Genomic DNA, 18,767 nt, shown 5'->3' on the forward strand with positions numbered 1-18,767 from the left:
TACGTTACACTATAATATAACGCAAACATCTATTCTGGACTATTTTTTTTCAGATTTTTATTATTCTAATAATATTTTTGTGGTTTATAGCAACGGTTCATCTGATAACCCGGAAGTCCTCTGTTTGACCACGTTTCGCTTTCTATGTTCAAACCCACGTGTCTACAGCCGCTGCAGCGGACTTGCCTGTGTTTTTCAGATCGACTCTGAAAAAAATGGAGAATCTGTTGCTTAATCTGAAAACTGAGGCGCAATCTTTCGTGGAGACTGTGCTTAAATCGATCGTGCATGAAGTTTCGGAAGTTTTCCGAAACCGGACAGATGATTCCGAGAAGTCGATTGAACAAAAACTTCGCCGGATCTCTCAGGTTCTGGCGAGACTGGTCGTGATTAAAATCACGTCTGTCGACAACGGTTTCGGGGTCGAAATCGCGCAAATGAAGCAGGAAAACGAGCTTCACTGTTTCATGGAGGTTTTGCTCAAATCGTTCGTGTATGAAGTTTCAGACATTTTCCGATGTCTGACTCCCAGGACTCGTTTCGAGACAAACTCCACAGCGTCTCCCAGATCCTGGTGAGTCGGGCCGTGATTAATATCACACAGTGTGTGGAGGACAGTTTCGGGACAGAAATAACGCGAATTAAGGAAAACGAGACCTTTAAAGTGCGACTGCAGCTGTGGGAGAAGGAGTCGGGAGCAGGAGATCAGGGAGGGACAGATCATGTTGGACTCATGCCTCCCTGTGAAATCACTGCAGAAACAAATGAAGAAACGGAGCCGTCGGGTAAGTGCAGTGACTTTTAATTAGTAACGTTTGTGTTTAAAAACGGTGTTTTTAACTTCCTCACTGTTGAAACTGTAGTGGAGAGATGCAGAGCGAAGTAGGAAAGGTTTGTGATGTTGCCGAGGGATTCTTTTCTGCGAACTAAACTAGTTGTGGTCTGGTTATATTCTCATTAATGTTATTGCTGTTCTTTGAATGTGGACAGAAATATGTCGTCAATTGATACACTTTCTCCATGTGAAAGCCAATTTAGGAGACTTTGGAGTATTGGAAATATGTCTGTGGGCAGATTATTTATCGACGTGGCGGTAACTATCTCTCCTGTGCAGTGTTAATGTTCTGCATTGTACAGCAGTGTCCAGTCAGCCAGGGTGTCTGTATTAACCCCTCTCTCTCTCAGTGCAGTGTTCATGTACTGGAGTGACCGGTCAATGTGTCTGTATTAACCCCCCTCTTTCTCAATGTAGTGTTAATGTACTGGAGTGTCCAGTCAGTGTGTCTGTATTAAACTCTCTCTCTCTCTCTCAATTCAATTCAATTCAATTCAAGGTGCTTTATTAGCATGACCGATGGGTACAATCAGTGTTGCCAAAGCAAATAAAAATAATAAAATTAACATAGAACAAAACAAAAAATAGAAGTAAAATAAAATCTACAGACATGTTACAGACATTTACAACAAAGACATATTATATAATATCGACATTATTGGGAGACGGACTCACTGTTCCTCAGGCTGTGACAGGAGATCACATACTGGGCTGCCAGATCAACTGAGTTCCCTCCTCCCTCTCCCAGTAGGATTGGGACCTGTTGTGGTTTTGGCAGGTGTGGGAACTCTGGGATTAGATTTCTGAATTTCGGGAAGAATGTTTCTCTAATCCCAGAGTATCTGTCACAGTGCAGTAGGAAGTGCACCTCTGTCTCTATTTCTCCCTGCTGGCAGTGGGAGCACAGCCTGTCCTCTCTGGGCAGCCAGGTCTGCCTGTGTCGCCCAGTTTCTATGGCCAGGTTGTGGTCACTGAGCCTGTACTTCGTCAGGGTCTGTTTCTGTTTGTTATTTTTTATTTTGGTCAAATATTCAGCTAGTGTGTATTGTCTGTTTAAGGTTCTGTAGCATTCCAGTTTATGTTGTGTTTGTGTGTGTGTGTGTGTCCCAATGTGTGAGATATTGCTGTTTGATCTGTGCTGTGATGTGGTTGAGTCTGGGTTGTGGTGCCCTAGCAGTGCTGTCCTGAGGCTGGTTAGTGTTGGTGTGGCTCAGGTCGGTGAGCCTCAGGACCAGCTGGCTCAGGGGGCTCTGTTTTGGGCTCAGCTCTTGGCTGAGCAGGGCTTTGTGGTGGTAGGAATTTTGGTCACTGTTTTTTAGGTGTAGCCAATACTTTAATATTCTTTTCTGTATGTTTATCAATAGTGGGTACTGGCCTAATTCGGCCCTGCACCCGTTGTTAGGAGTTTTTCTCTGCACACGGAGGATGATTCTACAGATCTCCATGTGCAGAGTTTCTGTGGGGTGTTTGTCCCATTGGGTGTAATCCTGGTCTGTGAGGGGACCCCAAACTTCACTGCCGTATAGGGCAATGGGTTGGATTACACTTTCAAATATTTGGAGCCAGATTCTTGTTGGTGGGTTGATGTTGAAGAGCCTCCTTCTTATTGCGTAGAAAGCCCTGAGTGCCTTCTCCCTCAGTGCCTTCACTGCCAGGTCAAAACTCCCGGAAGAGCTGATGGTGAGACCGAGATATGTGTAGCTGGATGTGTGCTCCAATGTGTTGTTGTTCAGTGTGAATTTGTACCTGTTTCCCTGAGGTCTAGCTTTCTTCTGGAAAACCATAACTCTGGTCTTGTCCAGATTGACTGTCAGTGCCCAGGTCTGACAGTACTGCTCCAGCAGTGCCAGGTTCTGCTGCAGCCCAATCTCTCTCTCTCTCTCTCTCTCTCTCTCTCTCTCTCTCTCTCTCTGTAGTGTTAATGTACTGGAGTGTCCAGTCAGTGTATTAAATACTGGCAATTTAGACAGAACAAATGTTTTCGTGAAATTACATCCCCGACTGTCCTCTGCTGCCCTTTTCAATCTTCTGCTGAGCACAAAAGAGTCTTAAGAAAATGATTACAACTTTGTTCGATCAGCTTCTCCTCCTAGACCCTGTTAATTGCTGCAATGAGTTATTGCTTTGTGCTCTGTTTTGCCGTCTTCTGAATATAGTCTGAGGAATACCCAATGATGAACTAATGTAGGTGGTGTAGTAAAGCAGGCTTAATTATAATAGAACCACTAATGTCAAGACAGTGCTTGCTTTTCCCCACCTGAACTACTTTAAGTATTCATGCTGTATATATTATTTACATCTGTAGATTATGTGTTACTTTCAGATTCATCCTGTTTGTGTTCTAGGTTTTGATGTACAGATTTGATTTCGTCACCCCATTTTGATAAATATAATATTGGTTTACCTTCAGTATATTTTGTAGATTGAATATTTAATAGTAGATGTATTCAGTAGTACAAAGCTTTGAGGTCCTGCCTAGTTTGTGTTGAAAGAAAGCGAATGAATGAGTTATTTTCCCCAGACTGTGATTTGTGTACCGGGATAGTCGAGTTGTAATCTATTTAGTTACGCAAAAACGGCGGTATCACCACGTTTTCCTTTGTTTACTTCGCCCATTTGGAGTTCACTCTGCTAAAGACGAATGAACACAACGTGTCACTCCCTTTTGGTTCGGGGACAGACGCGATGAGATTCAATTTCATCAGCCTGCGAATGGAGAAAGGAAAACAAAAACATATTTAAGAAATTCTGTCCACATGCACTGAAGTCCACACTTCTTACGCTGCGTCATGGAGGTGTGGACCTGGAGGAAGGGCTTAGGGTACAGTTTGGAAATTGGGATGTGGTCTTATAATGTTAGTGAATAGGGAGGACAAGTTATGCCATGGATAAAAAAATGTGTGTTGAATGTCTTTTAAACCCTCTAACACTGACACAAGAGCAGGATTTGTGGCTGCTGCGGTTCGGAGCCTCGCATTGTCTTGCAAATGTATTCATCTGTGTGACAATGAACCCTTTCTCAGTCTGTCTGTGGGGTGGGGCTTAATCTACTGTCTCACTTCCTCGATTTAACATCTGATTACTGCTATGGGCTTAAGAGCTCATGAATTTAAAGTGAATATTTAACAGGCTGTGATATGTATATATAACCAATATAAATGTCAATATAATATACATATTACTGAGAAGTTATCATCAGTGAATGATTTTAAGATGTTAATGATAAATATCTATTGTACGTAGTGACTTTAAAATCTTTGTATATAAAATTTCAGATTAAAACAAAGTTTTTGCATATTCTTTGTTGTGTATATATATGGTTCAGCCACAGAACCAGGAGAACATGATCCTTCTTATAATATTATTGTGGTTTTGTTTTTGTTACTGAGAGATCTTGGTACATAATATATACATAAAACCATTTTCCATTGTAATTCAGGGTTCTGGATCGCTGAAAGTCTTAACGCACAAGAGAGAATGGTGATATACATAGAAAAATAGGTACCAGATGATTATTTGTAGCGGCTTCCTGAATATTTGTCCCACAAGAGACACTTTTTTGTGGAAACTATCAGGTTTTGATGTTCTTTCATGTGAACTCTTGCTCTTAAGATGGTAAGAGATTGCATCTGGTATTGCATGTAATTAAATGGTGATTATTTTATTTGCTCTGTTTCCTATATCCGGAAAATATAGTATATGCTCAGTAGAGGGGCAAAGTTTTTGAGTAGTGTTGTGGGAATTTTCTCTAAACACTTAAACAAGCAGAAAGTGATTCTGCATTCAAGTAGTAAGTTCCGTGAAGTTGCCCCTCCTACAGACAGCACAAACAATTAAACCCATGTGATTCGTTAGTGCTATGTTTGTGCCGTTGAACGTAGCTTCTGTGCTGCTTTGTTCCCAAGATATAGCGCCTTGTTTTTTCGGGGTCGTGACGTCACTCAGCCCCCTTCAACGTCGTAGGGGAACCGGACCGGTCTCATTCGTTAGTGCTGGGATTGTGCCGGTTTGTGCCGTTGAAAGTAGCGTTGTGCTGCTTTCGTTCCCGAGATATAGCGCCTTGTTTTTCCATTAATCACGTGACCATGCACAGTGACTTTGACCTCGAGGAACCCCGTCAACCGAGTTAAAGCACTCTTCTATGTGTTTGTGTGAACAGGAAAATTACATTTGTCTCCAATATCATACCCGAATCAGAAGAGTTCCAGGTATAGCCTTAAAAAGCGAACATTAGCAAAATTGTATGTTCTTACAAAGAGGCTTTATGATTTCTGAAATATTACATTCAGCTCTCACTTATTGTAGCTCTGACTCTGTTTTCATTGCACCAAAAATGTCCCTCAAAATTTTAGCTCTTAGAACATAAACATCTTTGTGCACACCTTTCTGTGCCAAATGTTTCACCAGTTGAAATATTTCTATGCTATCTACAGCCTGATTAACATAGCTGCTAGAAGTCCTGCTACCACAATAGTCACTGCATAGGCACTGACATCAAATGCACAAGTGTTCAGTACACTCACAGTGTCTCCACTCACCTTTACTGGGGGCAGGTCTCGGCTGCTTCCATTCCTCATCAGAGCCACTACAGCCTTTTTCACAGGAACCGAACAATCTATGTTGTAACCACTCAGAACAAGGCACAAGATAAAAAGATGGTTTCCGTTTTTTAGGTAGTGGTAGCACTGTCAACGGCCCTCTCACACTGCTGGGAAACACTATGAGCACCCATTGATATTCTCATACCTTCTGTGTGTGCTAGGTGTTTCATAAGGAACCTGTCAACTTGCATTGGCAGAGTGTCATGCTTCAGCACTGATTGTTTTAGGTTTTTGAAATCCGCCTCCTCATTGGCTGAGCTTCCAGTGATGTTCACACTTTTGAAAAGTGGAACCATTAAGCCAATCCAGAGTGGGAGACAGCAAGCAAGCCTCGTGAGATGAGGAACAATCTCCGGTAGGAAATGCAGGTTATGTCTATCACCACTTTCCACAGCTAGCAACCTGCATTCTTCACAGATTTCTGTTACCCAGTCTTCCAATGCTGTCGGGCATGCATCATGGGTACAGCTTGGCTCTTGGTCCCCGGCTACACCTATTTCTTCTAGAACTTCATCAGAAGGAAAAGCATCGTATCCTTCTGCTATTTTTTTGTTCTAAATGTGATTTTATAGTTTGCAGTTACTCTGTTGTAACTCTGCATTTATACATTGATTCTTTGTTACCTTTGCAGTCCTGCAGCACTTGGGTATATTCTTTTGTCAGGTTATGTCTGGCAGCACAGCCTGAATGTTAGTACTGTTAAGTTCCTACCCTCCTAACAGTGCCTGTAGGTGATAAATCCTGGAATGAAGGGCAAATATGTAGAATGAGTACTATGGTGCAACAACATACAGATGCAGCCATTCAAAATGCGCGGGCGATACCACATTATTTTGCGGTGCGCTTTACGCGGTCTACCGCGAGTTACCGTAAATTCTCCTATAATACCGCAAGTAAAATAATAGTATCCGGAATTTCCGCAAGGTGGAGCTAGTAAAGCTCAACCTCTCATGTTTGAGCTGTTGCCATCAAAGTCTTTAACGAAGATATTACTAATAGTATTAATAATGAATGACCTTGGACAAGCTGTAAACAAAGTATTGCCTTTGTCCACGTTCTTTTTTTCATTGACCGTCTTTGTAAAAGTAACACCACAGCATTCCGCAATCACGCATTTGTTTCCAATCATGCAAAGTACAGTAATTTTTGAGAACTGATTCACCATGCCTTTCACATGCTCATAAAAGAGATTGATTTAGGAACATAAACATATTACTGTATGCAAACTGTACTGTATACAGTATGTATATGTATATTTAATGTCTTAACTGTGCCCGTTTAAGTATTGAACATTTATATGGAATTTTACCACTGAAGGGAAATCTTAGTAGCTGAGCATAAAAAGAATAGGAGCATACTGCAATGCGTGTGAAGGCCATAAAAGATATTAATTTTAGAACTTAAACATACAGTATATGGCTGGTCTCGGTACTTTAAAGAAAAAATACACACCAGTATTTCATTTCTCCCTAAACATTAAGCATCGAAGTCTTTAACTAACGTGATACCGAAGTCAACAAGCATACTTTTAGAATTTGATTAAAAGGGAATATAATATGGAATCGTGTATCTAAAGAAATTAATAATGATATAATTATATTCATGTACCGCAACACAAGAATAGTACACGCTGTACATTGTCTGTTGATAATGTTTCTGTAGTGCTTTTTCAGCACTCTGCACGTGACTTTGCCGGTGGCGCTGTGGGTTAGGTTCCTGACTCCCATGTCACATGGTCTGTGATCAAATCCTACTGTTTTTTTTTAACAAACATTTCTTTGAAAAAATTAAACGTTTCGTTAGTCAGAGATTAATTAAAACCTCACTCGCACCAAACAAATTTATATTTCTAAATATCACATGATCAAATTTAAGTTTTTTTAATAACAATGAATAGTCACCTAGGCGTTACAATATTAACATTTATATTGATTTAAATCGCCTTTATTTAAAACCCATAAATAAAGCTGATACTGTTTAGACTATTAATTATTTAAAACTGTATTACAGCAGCACAATGCACAATGCAATGTAAATCGCTATCTTTGTCTTCTGTGTAATAATGTTCGCCTCTCTGTCCAGCAAATTAACAATAGTAATAATAATGAACTTTATTGTATATGGCGCCTTTAAAGGTGGCTCCTCAAAGTGCTTTACAGGTTAAAAGCAATAACAATAATACTATTGTTAGGCTGGGCAAACGATTTTTTTTTTAAGAAATACAAAATGAGATATAATGATGTGTTCCGGCTTAGACATTAACGAAGAGCATAACACGTGGGCGGCGTAGAGGTCGGCTCTGGCTTTCCCATCTACTGTAAACACTGCAAGTACAACCCCCCTCTCTGCGGGAGTGCTGGCTGTGACTAATTAAACCGGTTTCACAAGTATTTGCAAAGTAGAAGCAGGCGAGATTTCCAAAGAAAGACACCACCCCCCCTCAAAAACCCAGTAAGTACAGTACTTACTAGTTAAAGGCTAGGCTCCTCAATGAAATCGCTTTAACATGCTAATGCGTTGGTGTAACAATCCAGGCCTGGCAAGCTTCTAATTTCAACCCAACTACGGCGAAAGGAACCCTTCTTTCATTAGACGACAATGAACATATTTTAGCCCTGAATGAATTAATAGCAAACATGGTTTACATAAAATACATTTTTCCAAGAAAGTTTAGCCTTTGTCACTAATGAAACCACAAAATAAAGACATAAATATAAAAATCTTAAGATTTTTAAAATACATGACTTTGCAAACATTTATTTGAAAATAAAAACGATTGCAAACGCCAGGGGAGAGAGAGAACAGGGGAGGGATGTTGGTTTTGTATAAGGGGCGGGGCTATGGAAATGAGGTTTGGGAATGTGGAGTTACATGATCTGGCCGTTTGTGAATTACCGTTGTTGAGTATGGAGTGTTGAGGTTTGATTTTGTGTAATGCTTTATGTTGAAAATTGAGGTGGATTTTGTTTATGATAAAGAGGATAAACTGGGATGGGAGGAGGGTTTGGTTTGCATAAGGGGCGGGACTATGATAATTGAAGGAAGTTGCGAGAGTATAATGATTTGATATATTTGATTTTGTACTGTGGTTGTTATCTATGTTTTTGGTTGGTATTATGTTTATATGGTTGTTTTTGTTGGTTGGTTGTTATTATGGTTATTAATAATACGATCTATAGTTGAAATCTGAGCCTAAATAAAAAGAAAAAGCAAGTGATTAGGTTTATGAGCAATCTAATTACTTATTCGTTTAAAACGCTATATAAAATAAAGTTTATTATTAATTTGCTGGACAGAGCGGTGAACATTATTATGCATAAGACAAAGATAACGATCCTGATCAGTTCAGAAATCTGTGTACGCTGTAAGGTTTTTACTTCTTAAACTTTTAAAATACAAGTTTCGATAGAAATAAATCCTCTTCCTGGTACAGTACTGTATAGCAAACCAGCACGTCTTTTTTCTCCAATCAGAGGGGTGTCAGATGGTGTCAGCCAATCACCATTCTGAAGCCCTACCATAATCTCTGGTATGGGGAGACCCCAGAATTCTGTCCAATAGTTCAGACAGATGATAGATACTTTTATTGATCCCATGAGGGAAATAAAGTAAATCATTTTAATTTTAGGAAATTATTAAATGCTTGGTTAAAAGCAAAGGAGATTGTCTGTTATAGTGGACATAAAAACAAGAGTTCGCTGGCATTTTATCCTAGAAGACGCAGACCGGCGCAAGACCGGTAAAATGCCTGATGAACTAGGGATTGGACAGTTTCCAAGTGCTTGTACAATCGATGGAAATGTTCAAATAAATGTGCAAAAGAAATAAACAAAATAATCATTTATTTCTTTATCATATTGGCTAGCTAATGTCCTCTCTTTGCTAGTTAGTGGCTGTGTTTCTGCTTTGGGTAGCAACGGGTGACTGTTCTCAGGCGGAAGATGTAAACAGCTTAATTTTCGTGTTAAATAATTTTTAAAAATTAAAATTCATTCTATACAGCAATCGCATATTTGGGTACCTTTTCATAAAACTTTCATGCTTAAAATGTTTAGGGAGAAATGGAAGACTGGTGTGTATTTTTTCTTTAAACTATCAAGACCAGCCATACACAGTACAGTTTATGTACATACAGTAATGTTTATGTTCCTAAATTAATATCGTTTATGACCTTCAGATGCGTTATGCTCCTCTTCTTTTTATGCTCAGCTACTAAAATTTCCCTTTAGTGGTAAAATGCCATATAAATATTCAAAACTAAGTGGATTAAAATGTGCACAGTAAAGACATTAAATGATTAAATCTTTTCACTACAAACCAATGCACCATGAGTGCCCCTGTCGGTCATTTTGGCCAGCAAATCACTTACCGTGGTGCCCTGCGGTGGCTTGTGGGTAGGTTACTGTACCGCGGGTTTTTACCGCGCATTTTGAATGGCTGCATCTGTACATTGTTTAAAATACAAAAAACAAATCCTGTCCTCACATCGACTTTCGTAACCAAACAATGTGTAAAATGTTTAACAATGAACAATACGGAGCTTTAATCCAGTACATTTCCTTGGTCTCTTAAGTGTGGTAACAGTGTTACACACCAGATGATGCAATTTTATACCAACTCTGTACTTCCTTAATATACTCTGTTGTGTGAGGGTATAACTTAATAAAGCTCACAAAACTAATTTTATCCTGTTCTATGCTCTGTGAAGGCAGACCTTAATCTATTGTCAAATGGTTAACTCTACTACATTTACTACAATAGTGGAATCACCAGTTTCGTGCCTGCTGCTTCTGGGACATGATACAAACAACGTAAACTGTGCAAACATTCCCAAAGATGCTCAGAACTTCAAAGAGGCAGGTACTTCAATGTACATTATAAACCCCTCTCCCCCTCTACAGGTAATGGAACAATAGAAAGGCAACAAATCCTTAATAAGCTATTGCATGCAGTAGGTCTGATATCTACTTTCATACACAATTAAGAATTAACAATCAAAAATCACAAATATGTAGTGCAGTACATGGAATCGGGCCGCTCAAGGTTTAAAAAAAAAAATCAAGCAATTGATGAGTAGTTTAAATCCCCAGAAAGAAATAAGGATGAATGCAAAACACTGCATATTGCTTAGAACTGAAATCTCAAACAACAAATCGTGGCGAGCTTTACACTTCTCTTTTGTAAGCTCCATGATGTCACCCCTTTAATCTTAGTGTTCATGTGATGGCCAAATCCCTAGCTAGACCCATGGCCTGGGTATTATGGGAAATGTTTAATGCAAAGTATAGAGAAGTCTGATTAACACTCAAAAATGTAACAAAAAATGAATTTCACCAAACCTGGCTTCAACTGTTCTTCTTCCAAATCTTCTCTGGAAACCCCAGTGAAAGTGCCCTACAGGTAATGGGGACTTCCCTCCACTGTGTAAATGAAAATATAACCAAGTTTTTTACATTGTTATGGATTACAGTTTAAGTGCACATCAAAAAGTTTCTGTATATGTAGACAGAAATTGATAAATTAATATTTTTTAGACCCACCTACTCACTTTAACTGCAATACCAAGGCCCATCACCACTTCTTTTGTTTATAATATGTTTTTAAAGCATTGCATTCACCACTTAATCATTTCAGCTTTCACATCCGCAATTTGTAACATGTCAGAGATTTTTTTGGGTTCAATTCTCCTTGTAACACGTACAGAAAGAAAACATTATAATTTAAATTCAGAAGTGTGACAAGTCATTTCAAGTTTCACTTGCATGTGTAGAAATATCATGATAACAAATAAAGCTTACTAATTTTGTGGTATTCCCCATGATATAAAACAAAATAAGTTTCTCAAATATCTTTACTTTAAAATAAATCAACGTAGCATCATAATTACAGTATAGCATTTCTAGTTTGTAAAGAAACTTACGATTTGGAAGAGGTCTTCGCCAGAGATGCAGATAATAAATCAAACATCAACTGCAAAGGCTGGGGTCAGCTGATCAAGAGATCACAATTGAAAGATCTGGTGGTCGTGAACTTGTGGTTTTTGTATGGAGCTGATGGCACAGAGTGACGTCACGGCCAGAAAAAGAAGGCGCTATATTAAAATGTAAAACATCCACCCCCACCCGACCAGACAGAGTCGGAAAACAAATAGCATTCATTGTTTTCATCACATCCAGTAATTTAAGTACTGAGTGTGTTGGTACGTCCTTGTAGTCATATTTGTGTATTCAGAGGTCCGGGTCTGCCCTCATGCTGTTTTCTACACCAAGGACTGACTAGAAACACAGATAAAAGAACTGTGAGCTAATCGTTTCATGTTTGCGCATAAGACCCTTGTTAATACAAACATGTGGATAATGCCAGTTTTTCAAAGAACCTAGATATATGTTCACTTCTGTTCTATGAAAATAAATATTTTCCAATATTGCCACTGTGTTCATGTGTGAGATGATAGACTCTTGTTTCTCGGATGTGTTATGAACTTGTGTAAACTTTGTACATAGTGCCCCTTAAAAATAAAAGTCCTGAAGTCCTGGTTCCTTTTCACGTTGGCTAATGTGCTTTGCATAAAAAAGAGCAACAGTGGTTCAGAAAGTTGCAAATTCAAGTCTTTTTAAATATGTGGCTCGACAGACAGGTCGAATGTTCACACGTCCCTTGATGCCTGTTTATTTAAGAAGGAGACAATGCGAAACTGATTACTTCTTATGATTTTTAAAAAAGGTCACCGCTACGAGGTATTAAGACTTGTTCGTTAAAGCCTCTTTGTAAGAATATACAGTTTTGCTAATGTTCGCTTTTTAAGGCTACACCCGCAACTCCTCTGAATCGGGTATGATATTGGAGACAAATGTAATTTTCGTGTTCACACAAACGGATAGAAGATAATGATATTAAATGCAAAATCCACCACCGTACCCTCACCTGGGCAAAAAGAGGAATTGCAGAATTGTCACTCTCGTGCTGGTAACAGAGCGCTTGAACTCGGCAGACGGTGTAACTGGAGGTCCAAGTCGTCGTGCATGGTCATGTGATCACCGGAAAAACAAGGCACTATACACAAACGCTACTTTCAATGGCACAAACACAGCACTAACGATTGAGATCGGTCCGGTTCCCCTACAACGTTGACTTCACCCACTGAAAAAGAAGATGTTATATCTAAGGAACAAAAGTAGCTGGGAAGTTATTTTCAATGGCACAAACCAGCACAAATGCAGCACTAACGAATGAGACCGGTCTGGTTCCGCTACGATCTTGTAGGGGGGCTGAGTGATGTCACGAGCCTGAAAAAACAAGGCTCTATATCTCGGAATTAAAAGCAGCACAAATGCTACTTTTAACGGCACAAACGTAACACTAACGAATGAGGTGAGTTTAATCATTTGTGCTGTCTGTAGAGGGGCCAACTTCATGGAGCCAATTAACCCCCCCCTCTCTCAGTGCATTGTTCATGTACTGGAGTGTCCAGTCAGTGTGTCTGTATGAACCCCCTCTCTCTCAGTGCAGTGTTAATGTACTGTAGTGTCCAGTCAGTGTGTCTGTATGAATCCCTCACTCTCAGTGTAGTGTAAATGTACTGTAGTGTGCAGTTAATGTGTCTGTATTATGTAAATGTAATGTATTATTATTTCTGTAGTCTTACTTTTTACATGGTAGTTAGGTTTCTGACAAAGCTTGTATATCTAAAATTACGTATTATCAGAAACCCCCTTAAACCCTCTTATTCCTCTATGCTTAAACAACCCAAAGTGATTGCGAGTATACTAGACGTGTGTTTGTGTAGCGTAAAGCTTACAGCTTTAGCTTGAAGCTTTTAAGATCACATCGCCTCAGCTATCATTACTATGCTATTGTTACTCGTATATACATCCATACCAGACCCAACGCAGATGTGGCTGTCTCTTTTCTAATTGCATCTCTGACATAAGAACTTGGATGACTCAAAATGTCCTTCATGTTAACTGTGACAAGACTGAAGCCATGCTTATTGGCACCACCCATCAACTTTGTAAAATCAGTGTGAAACCCTATCTGTAGATGGTTTTGTACTTGAGCTTCACTCTAAATTGGAAAAACTTGGGGATGATATTTGACGTTCGACCCACATGGGCAGCGTGTTGTCAAAATATCTTTCATTCCCCTCAGAAATTTTGCTCGACTACGCCCTGTGTTATCACTAACTGTGGCTGAAAAGTGTTGTCTAATCTTGAATTGACTAATGTAATGCCCTACTCTCTGGGGTTTCTAAATCCACCTTGAATGAACTCCAGTATGTCCAAAATTCGACAGCCAGAATCCTGACCAGGTCTAATGCAAGTGTTCACATTACTCCTATCCTGGAGTCCTTGCACTGGATTCCTGCCAAGTTTCATGTTGACTCAAAATTCCTCCTGCTCACCTATAAGACTCTCCATAGCTTGGCACCTCAAGCACAATTTATTCTCATTGTTTTTATATTGTGTATTTTTTGTTGTTGCTCTTCTGTAAACTTCTTTAAGAAACCACCTTTAAAGGCGCTACTAAAATAAAGTTTATTATTATTATAAAGGTCTTGTTTTCTTGTACTGTGTTTACAGGCTCACAGGCCAGTGCTCTCTCTGATGCTGGGGAAAGGACTCCTCTTGAAGACCAACACAGTGAAGAGGAGTGGGGCCCCAGTCTGATGCAGGAGACAGAGCTCACCGCTTTACAAGGGAAAAAGACTCTCAGTGAGCAGTACACAGAGAGTAGACAGAGTGTCGAGGATCTGGACTCTGCTGTGCCCATGATGAAGACAGGACCTGAGAGTGAGACACCTGGGCTCTTAGTATGTTATGATTTTACAGAGAAGATTAATCTGTACTCAAACAATATTACGCAAGTTTGTAATGAACTAGGCTGTGTCTCTGTACAAGAGCACAGTGAAGAACTGGATGTTTTAAATCTTACAGAGCAGGATATGGATCTCAATTTGATTGACTGTGCAGAGCAGCAGACTGATGTACCTGGTAAAGAGAACAGTACTGACTTACAGCACCGAGAGGAGAGTCAGTATAGGGAGGAGCAACAGAAGCTCCCACAGGGCTTGATAATTAGGCCTTGTTCTGTTCAAGTGGAGAGACTGTCACTGCAGAGTCTAAAACAATCATATGATCCCTTAGTATCTGACGACTTTACAAACAGGTTTAATAATCTGGTTACTGAGAAAATTGTTGAAAGTTTTAATGAACCGGAGAGTATGTCTGTTCTTGGGCAAAGAGAGGAACAGCTGAATGAACTGGATGGTTTAAGTCTCAGAGAGCTGGAGATGGAGTCCCAGATGATCCATACTGCTGAGCAGCACACTAAAGGACACGATGGAGAAAACAAATCTCAGTTTCATCACACAGAGCAAGGCCATTCCATGGAGCATTTGCAGAATAAGAGAACCCAGCACAATCAGAAGATGAGGAAGAATCACTCAAGGCCTTGCTCAGATGGAGTGGACAAACTGCCATTATGGCACAGGGAGGAGCAGCGTTTCTGTCAGTCTAGCATTTCACAACCCTATCAGCACCTTCACACAGGAGAGGGACCTTTCAGCTGTAGTCATTGTGGGAAGAGCTTTAGTCACTTGCACCTATTAAAACAACACCAGCGCATTCACACAGGAGAGAGACCATTCAGCTGTAGTCATTGTGGGAAGAGTTTTAGTCAATCAAGTAACTTAAAAAGGCACCAGAGCATTCACACAGGAGAGAGACCGTTCAGCTGCAGTCAGTGTGGGAAGAGTTTTAGTGTGAAAAGCCATTTACAATCACACCAGCGCATTCACACAGGAGAGGGACCTTTCAGCTGTAGTCATTGTGGGAAGAGCTTTAGTCACTTGCACCTATTAAAACAACACCAGCGCATTCACACAGGAGAGAGACCATTCAGCTGTAGTCATTGTGGGAAGAGTTTTAGTCAATCAAGTAACTTAAAAAGGCACCAGAGCATTCACACAGGAGAGAGACCGTTCAGCTGCAGTCAGTGTGGGAAGAGTTTTAGTGTGAAAAGCCATTTACAATCACACCAGCGCATTCACACAGGAGAGAGACCGTTCAGCTGCAGTCAGTGTGGGAAGAATTTTAGTCGGTCAGGTGGCTTAAAAACCCACCAGCACATTCACACAGGAGAGAGACCTTTCAGCTGCAGTCAGTGTGGGAAGAGTTTTAGTCAGTCAAGTAGCTTAATAGTCCACCAGCGCATTCACACAGGAGAGAGACCTTTCAGCTGCAGTCAGTGTGGGAAGAGTTTTAGTCAGTTAAGTAGCTTAATAGTCCACCAGCGCATTCACACAGGAGAGAGACCGTTCAGCTGCAGTCAGTGTGGGAAGAGTTTTAGTAAGTCAAGTCACTTTAAAAGGCACCAGCGCATTCACACAGGAGAGAGACCGTTCAGCTGCAGTCAGTGTGGGAAGAGTTTTAGTGTGAAAAGCCATTTACAATCACACCAGCGCATTCACACTGGAGAGAGACCATTCAGCTGCAGTCAGTGTGGGAAGAGTTTTAGTCAGTCAAGTAGCTTAATAGCCCACCTGCGCATTCACACAGGAGAGAGACCATTCAGCTGCAGTCAGTGTGGGAAGAATTTTAGTCGGTCAGGTGGCTTAAAAACCCACCAGCACATTCACACAGGAGAGAGACCTTTCAGCTGCAGTCAGTGTGGGAAGAGTTTTAGTAAGTCAAGTCACTTAAAAAGGCACCAGCGCATTCACACAGGAGAGATACCGTTCAGCTGCAGTCAGTGTGGGAAGAGTTTTAGTCAGTCAAGTACCTTAATTTTCCACTAGCGCATTCACACAGGAGAGAGACCATTGTAGTAGCAAGGTTTATTAAAATACAGGAATTAAGTTTGCTGCTCCTGTGCCAGTCTCTCTCTCCCTCATTTCAAGTGGTGCTTGATACAGAGAGGCCATTCCATTTGGTTCACATTTAAGGTGTTTTTCTAGCTGATAGAGTCTCCTGATAAGGAACAACTCCCAAAGCTGAGACACATCAGCCACCCTAATTAATGGTCATCCCAAGTGGTTTACAACCCCAAGGTCAGAGTTCATGGTTACTCATCCTCTCACGAGGCACCAATAACTGTAGGGGTTTGTGCATTTACTGGGCCAATTGTTAATTGTTGCAGTAAGTCACAAAATGATTCTCGAATGCCCATGGAACTTTCAACCAATGAGCGACCGTAGTTCCTCCAGGTACAACTCCAGCTCCTCCTGGACATCCTCAGACTCGGCTCAGACAGTCACATAACGGCCAGTGTGTCCCAGTGCCAGGACTTTTCCTTGTTCTAAGAGTTGAGAACGGAGGTTGCCAGCGTGTAACCAAAGGATCCACCCGAGGTTAGCCCAGCAGCATGCCTCGTGAACCCACCGCGAACGCTCACATCAACGAGTAAACTATGGTTGGAACTGTGGACAGCTGAATATCAGTATTCAGGACTCGCGCTACATCGGGAATGAACCGGTCTTCTTCCTGTCTAAAGATTGTGACTTTTCTGTGTGCAAACTCTGCTAGTTTCAGCCAACAATAACTAGCCGGTCTTCAGAGAGCATCAGCAGTGCACCGCAGCAGAAATCTCTCCCTCCTTCTCCTTCTCTCACGTCGAACCAGCACTGCCTGGCACCGGGCCAGAGAGCGCCGATTGGACAAGGCAACAGCCTTCCACTGCTTCTTTGCGTCCGCAGGAGATCTGAATCCCCACAGAGCGTACGAGTATTCCACATTCTGCATTACAGCTCGAGAATTCAATTGTTACCTCAACCTGAGTTGATATCAATTTAATTCCTATGAGTCATGTACTTGCTTTTGAGTATCTAATGTACAAGTTGTGACAAACTTCATTTACAAAACGGTCTAAATGAATGATATACGGAATGTATGTCTCTCTTGGTTTGTAACTCTTCGTGATTGAATGTAGACCTTTTGTATTGTGCTTACCCTCACTATAAGATCTGTTATGTTTAAATGCACATTTTATGCATTAATAAATGTGTTAGTATCCGAGTGTGTGTGTTGCTGAGTTATCCCGCAAGGTCGGTTTTCTAATAGCCATCAAATAATCATTTTCTGACTTAATGCTACAATTAATAATTGTCCCTGTAAATGCACAAAGCCCTACATTTACTGGAGCCTCGTGGGAGGATGCCTATAAGCTCCTCCAGTCAGGACAGGAGGTTCTACTGTACACGGAGAGGGGTGGGACGGGGGAACAAGTTGATACCCTGGCTTCTCTCCAGACACAGCTGGATGAACTCCTCCAGTTGGGATAGGTGGCTCTACTGTACACAGAGAGGGGCGGGAGGGGGGAACAAGGGGATACCCTGGCTTCTCTCTAGACACACCTGGATGAGCTCCTCCAGTTAGGACAGGAGGATCTACTGTACACAGAGAGGGGTGGGGGTGTGGAACAAGCCGATAACCTGGCTATCTCTCCAGGCACAGCTGGATCAGCTCCTCCAGTCAGGACAGAAGGCTCTACTGTACACAGAGAGGGGTGGGAGAGGGGAACAAGCGGATACCCTGGCTTCTCTCCAGACCCAGCTGGGTGAGCTCCTCCAGTCAGGACAGGTGGCTCTACTGTACACAGAGAGGGGTGGGAGGGGGTAACAAGCTGATACCCTGGCTTCCCAGTGGGCAGTGATTCGTCAAATATACGTATATATCACAGCGATAATATAGCTATACGTATATATACATTGCCGCGACGTATAATCAATGTTGAATTGCAACCGTAAAGTTGACGACATTAATCAATGCATATATAACGTCGAAAACACATCTAACACAGTGCCAAAGGCTTTTTATACATTGTTTGTGCCTTATCTAGGAGTATACAACAATCTACATAGTGTACGAAGTAAATTATTTTCGCAGTAATTAATTTATTTACACAGCTTTGCATACAAGGGTTTTGCGGAGGGGTCTTCCCCCCTGCCTGAAAAAAAAAACAGTAAAATGTTTGAGTGCCTATAGATTTTCTGTTTTTATTTTCTTAAGAAAAGTTGATACCATATCCTGGACACCCCTTCCCCCATCAGAGCCAGTGCCCAGGGAAAAATCTGTATGGGGGCGTCAGAAATTCTGAGGGGGGGTGATATTTCGGTTGAAACGGAGCTGTACGGTGCAGCTACCCAAATGAAATCTTGCAGCTATGCCATTGATTAGTGCTTCATGATAGAAGATAACGACTAGCGCTCTGGTATTTGCGATGAAGTTCAGTTTCACATTTTTCATCACTCTCGCGGTTTGGATTGCCTGGACCGAAAAGTACCACAAGCGTTCATTTTTGCAGCTACATCAACAGAGGTTCTGAATCGTTAGGAA

At 41.0% G+C, this 18,767-nt stretch overlaps 1 protein-coding gene across 1 annotated transcript; it reads left to right on the top strand.

Moving 5' to 3' along the window:
• Window positions 1–529: 529 nt before the first annotated feature.
• Window positions 530–18,500, top strand: LOC138242779 (zinc finger protein 271-like). Its single transcript, XM_069198331.1, has 2 exons — window positions 530–785; window positions 14,016–18,500. Exons 1-2 carry the CDS (start codon window positions 734–736, stop codon window positions 16,229–16,231), a joined length of 2,268 nt encoding a protein of 755 aa, XP_069054432.1. The 5' UTR covers window positions 530–733; the 3' UTR covers window positions 16,232–18,500.
• The last annotated feature ends 267 nt before the right edge of the window (window positions 18,501–18,767 follow it).

The sequence above is a fragment of the Lepisosteus oculatus genome, chromosome 14, assembly GCF_040954835.1.
Source record: "Lepisosteus oculatus isolate fLepOcu1 chromosome 14, fLepOcu1.hap2, whole genome shotgun sequence".
In the NCBI taxonomy this organism is placed as follows: Eukaryota; Metazoa; Chordata; class Actinopteri; order Semionotiformes; family Lepisosteidae; genus Lepisosteus; species Lepisosteus oculatus.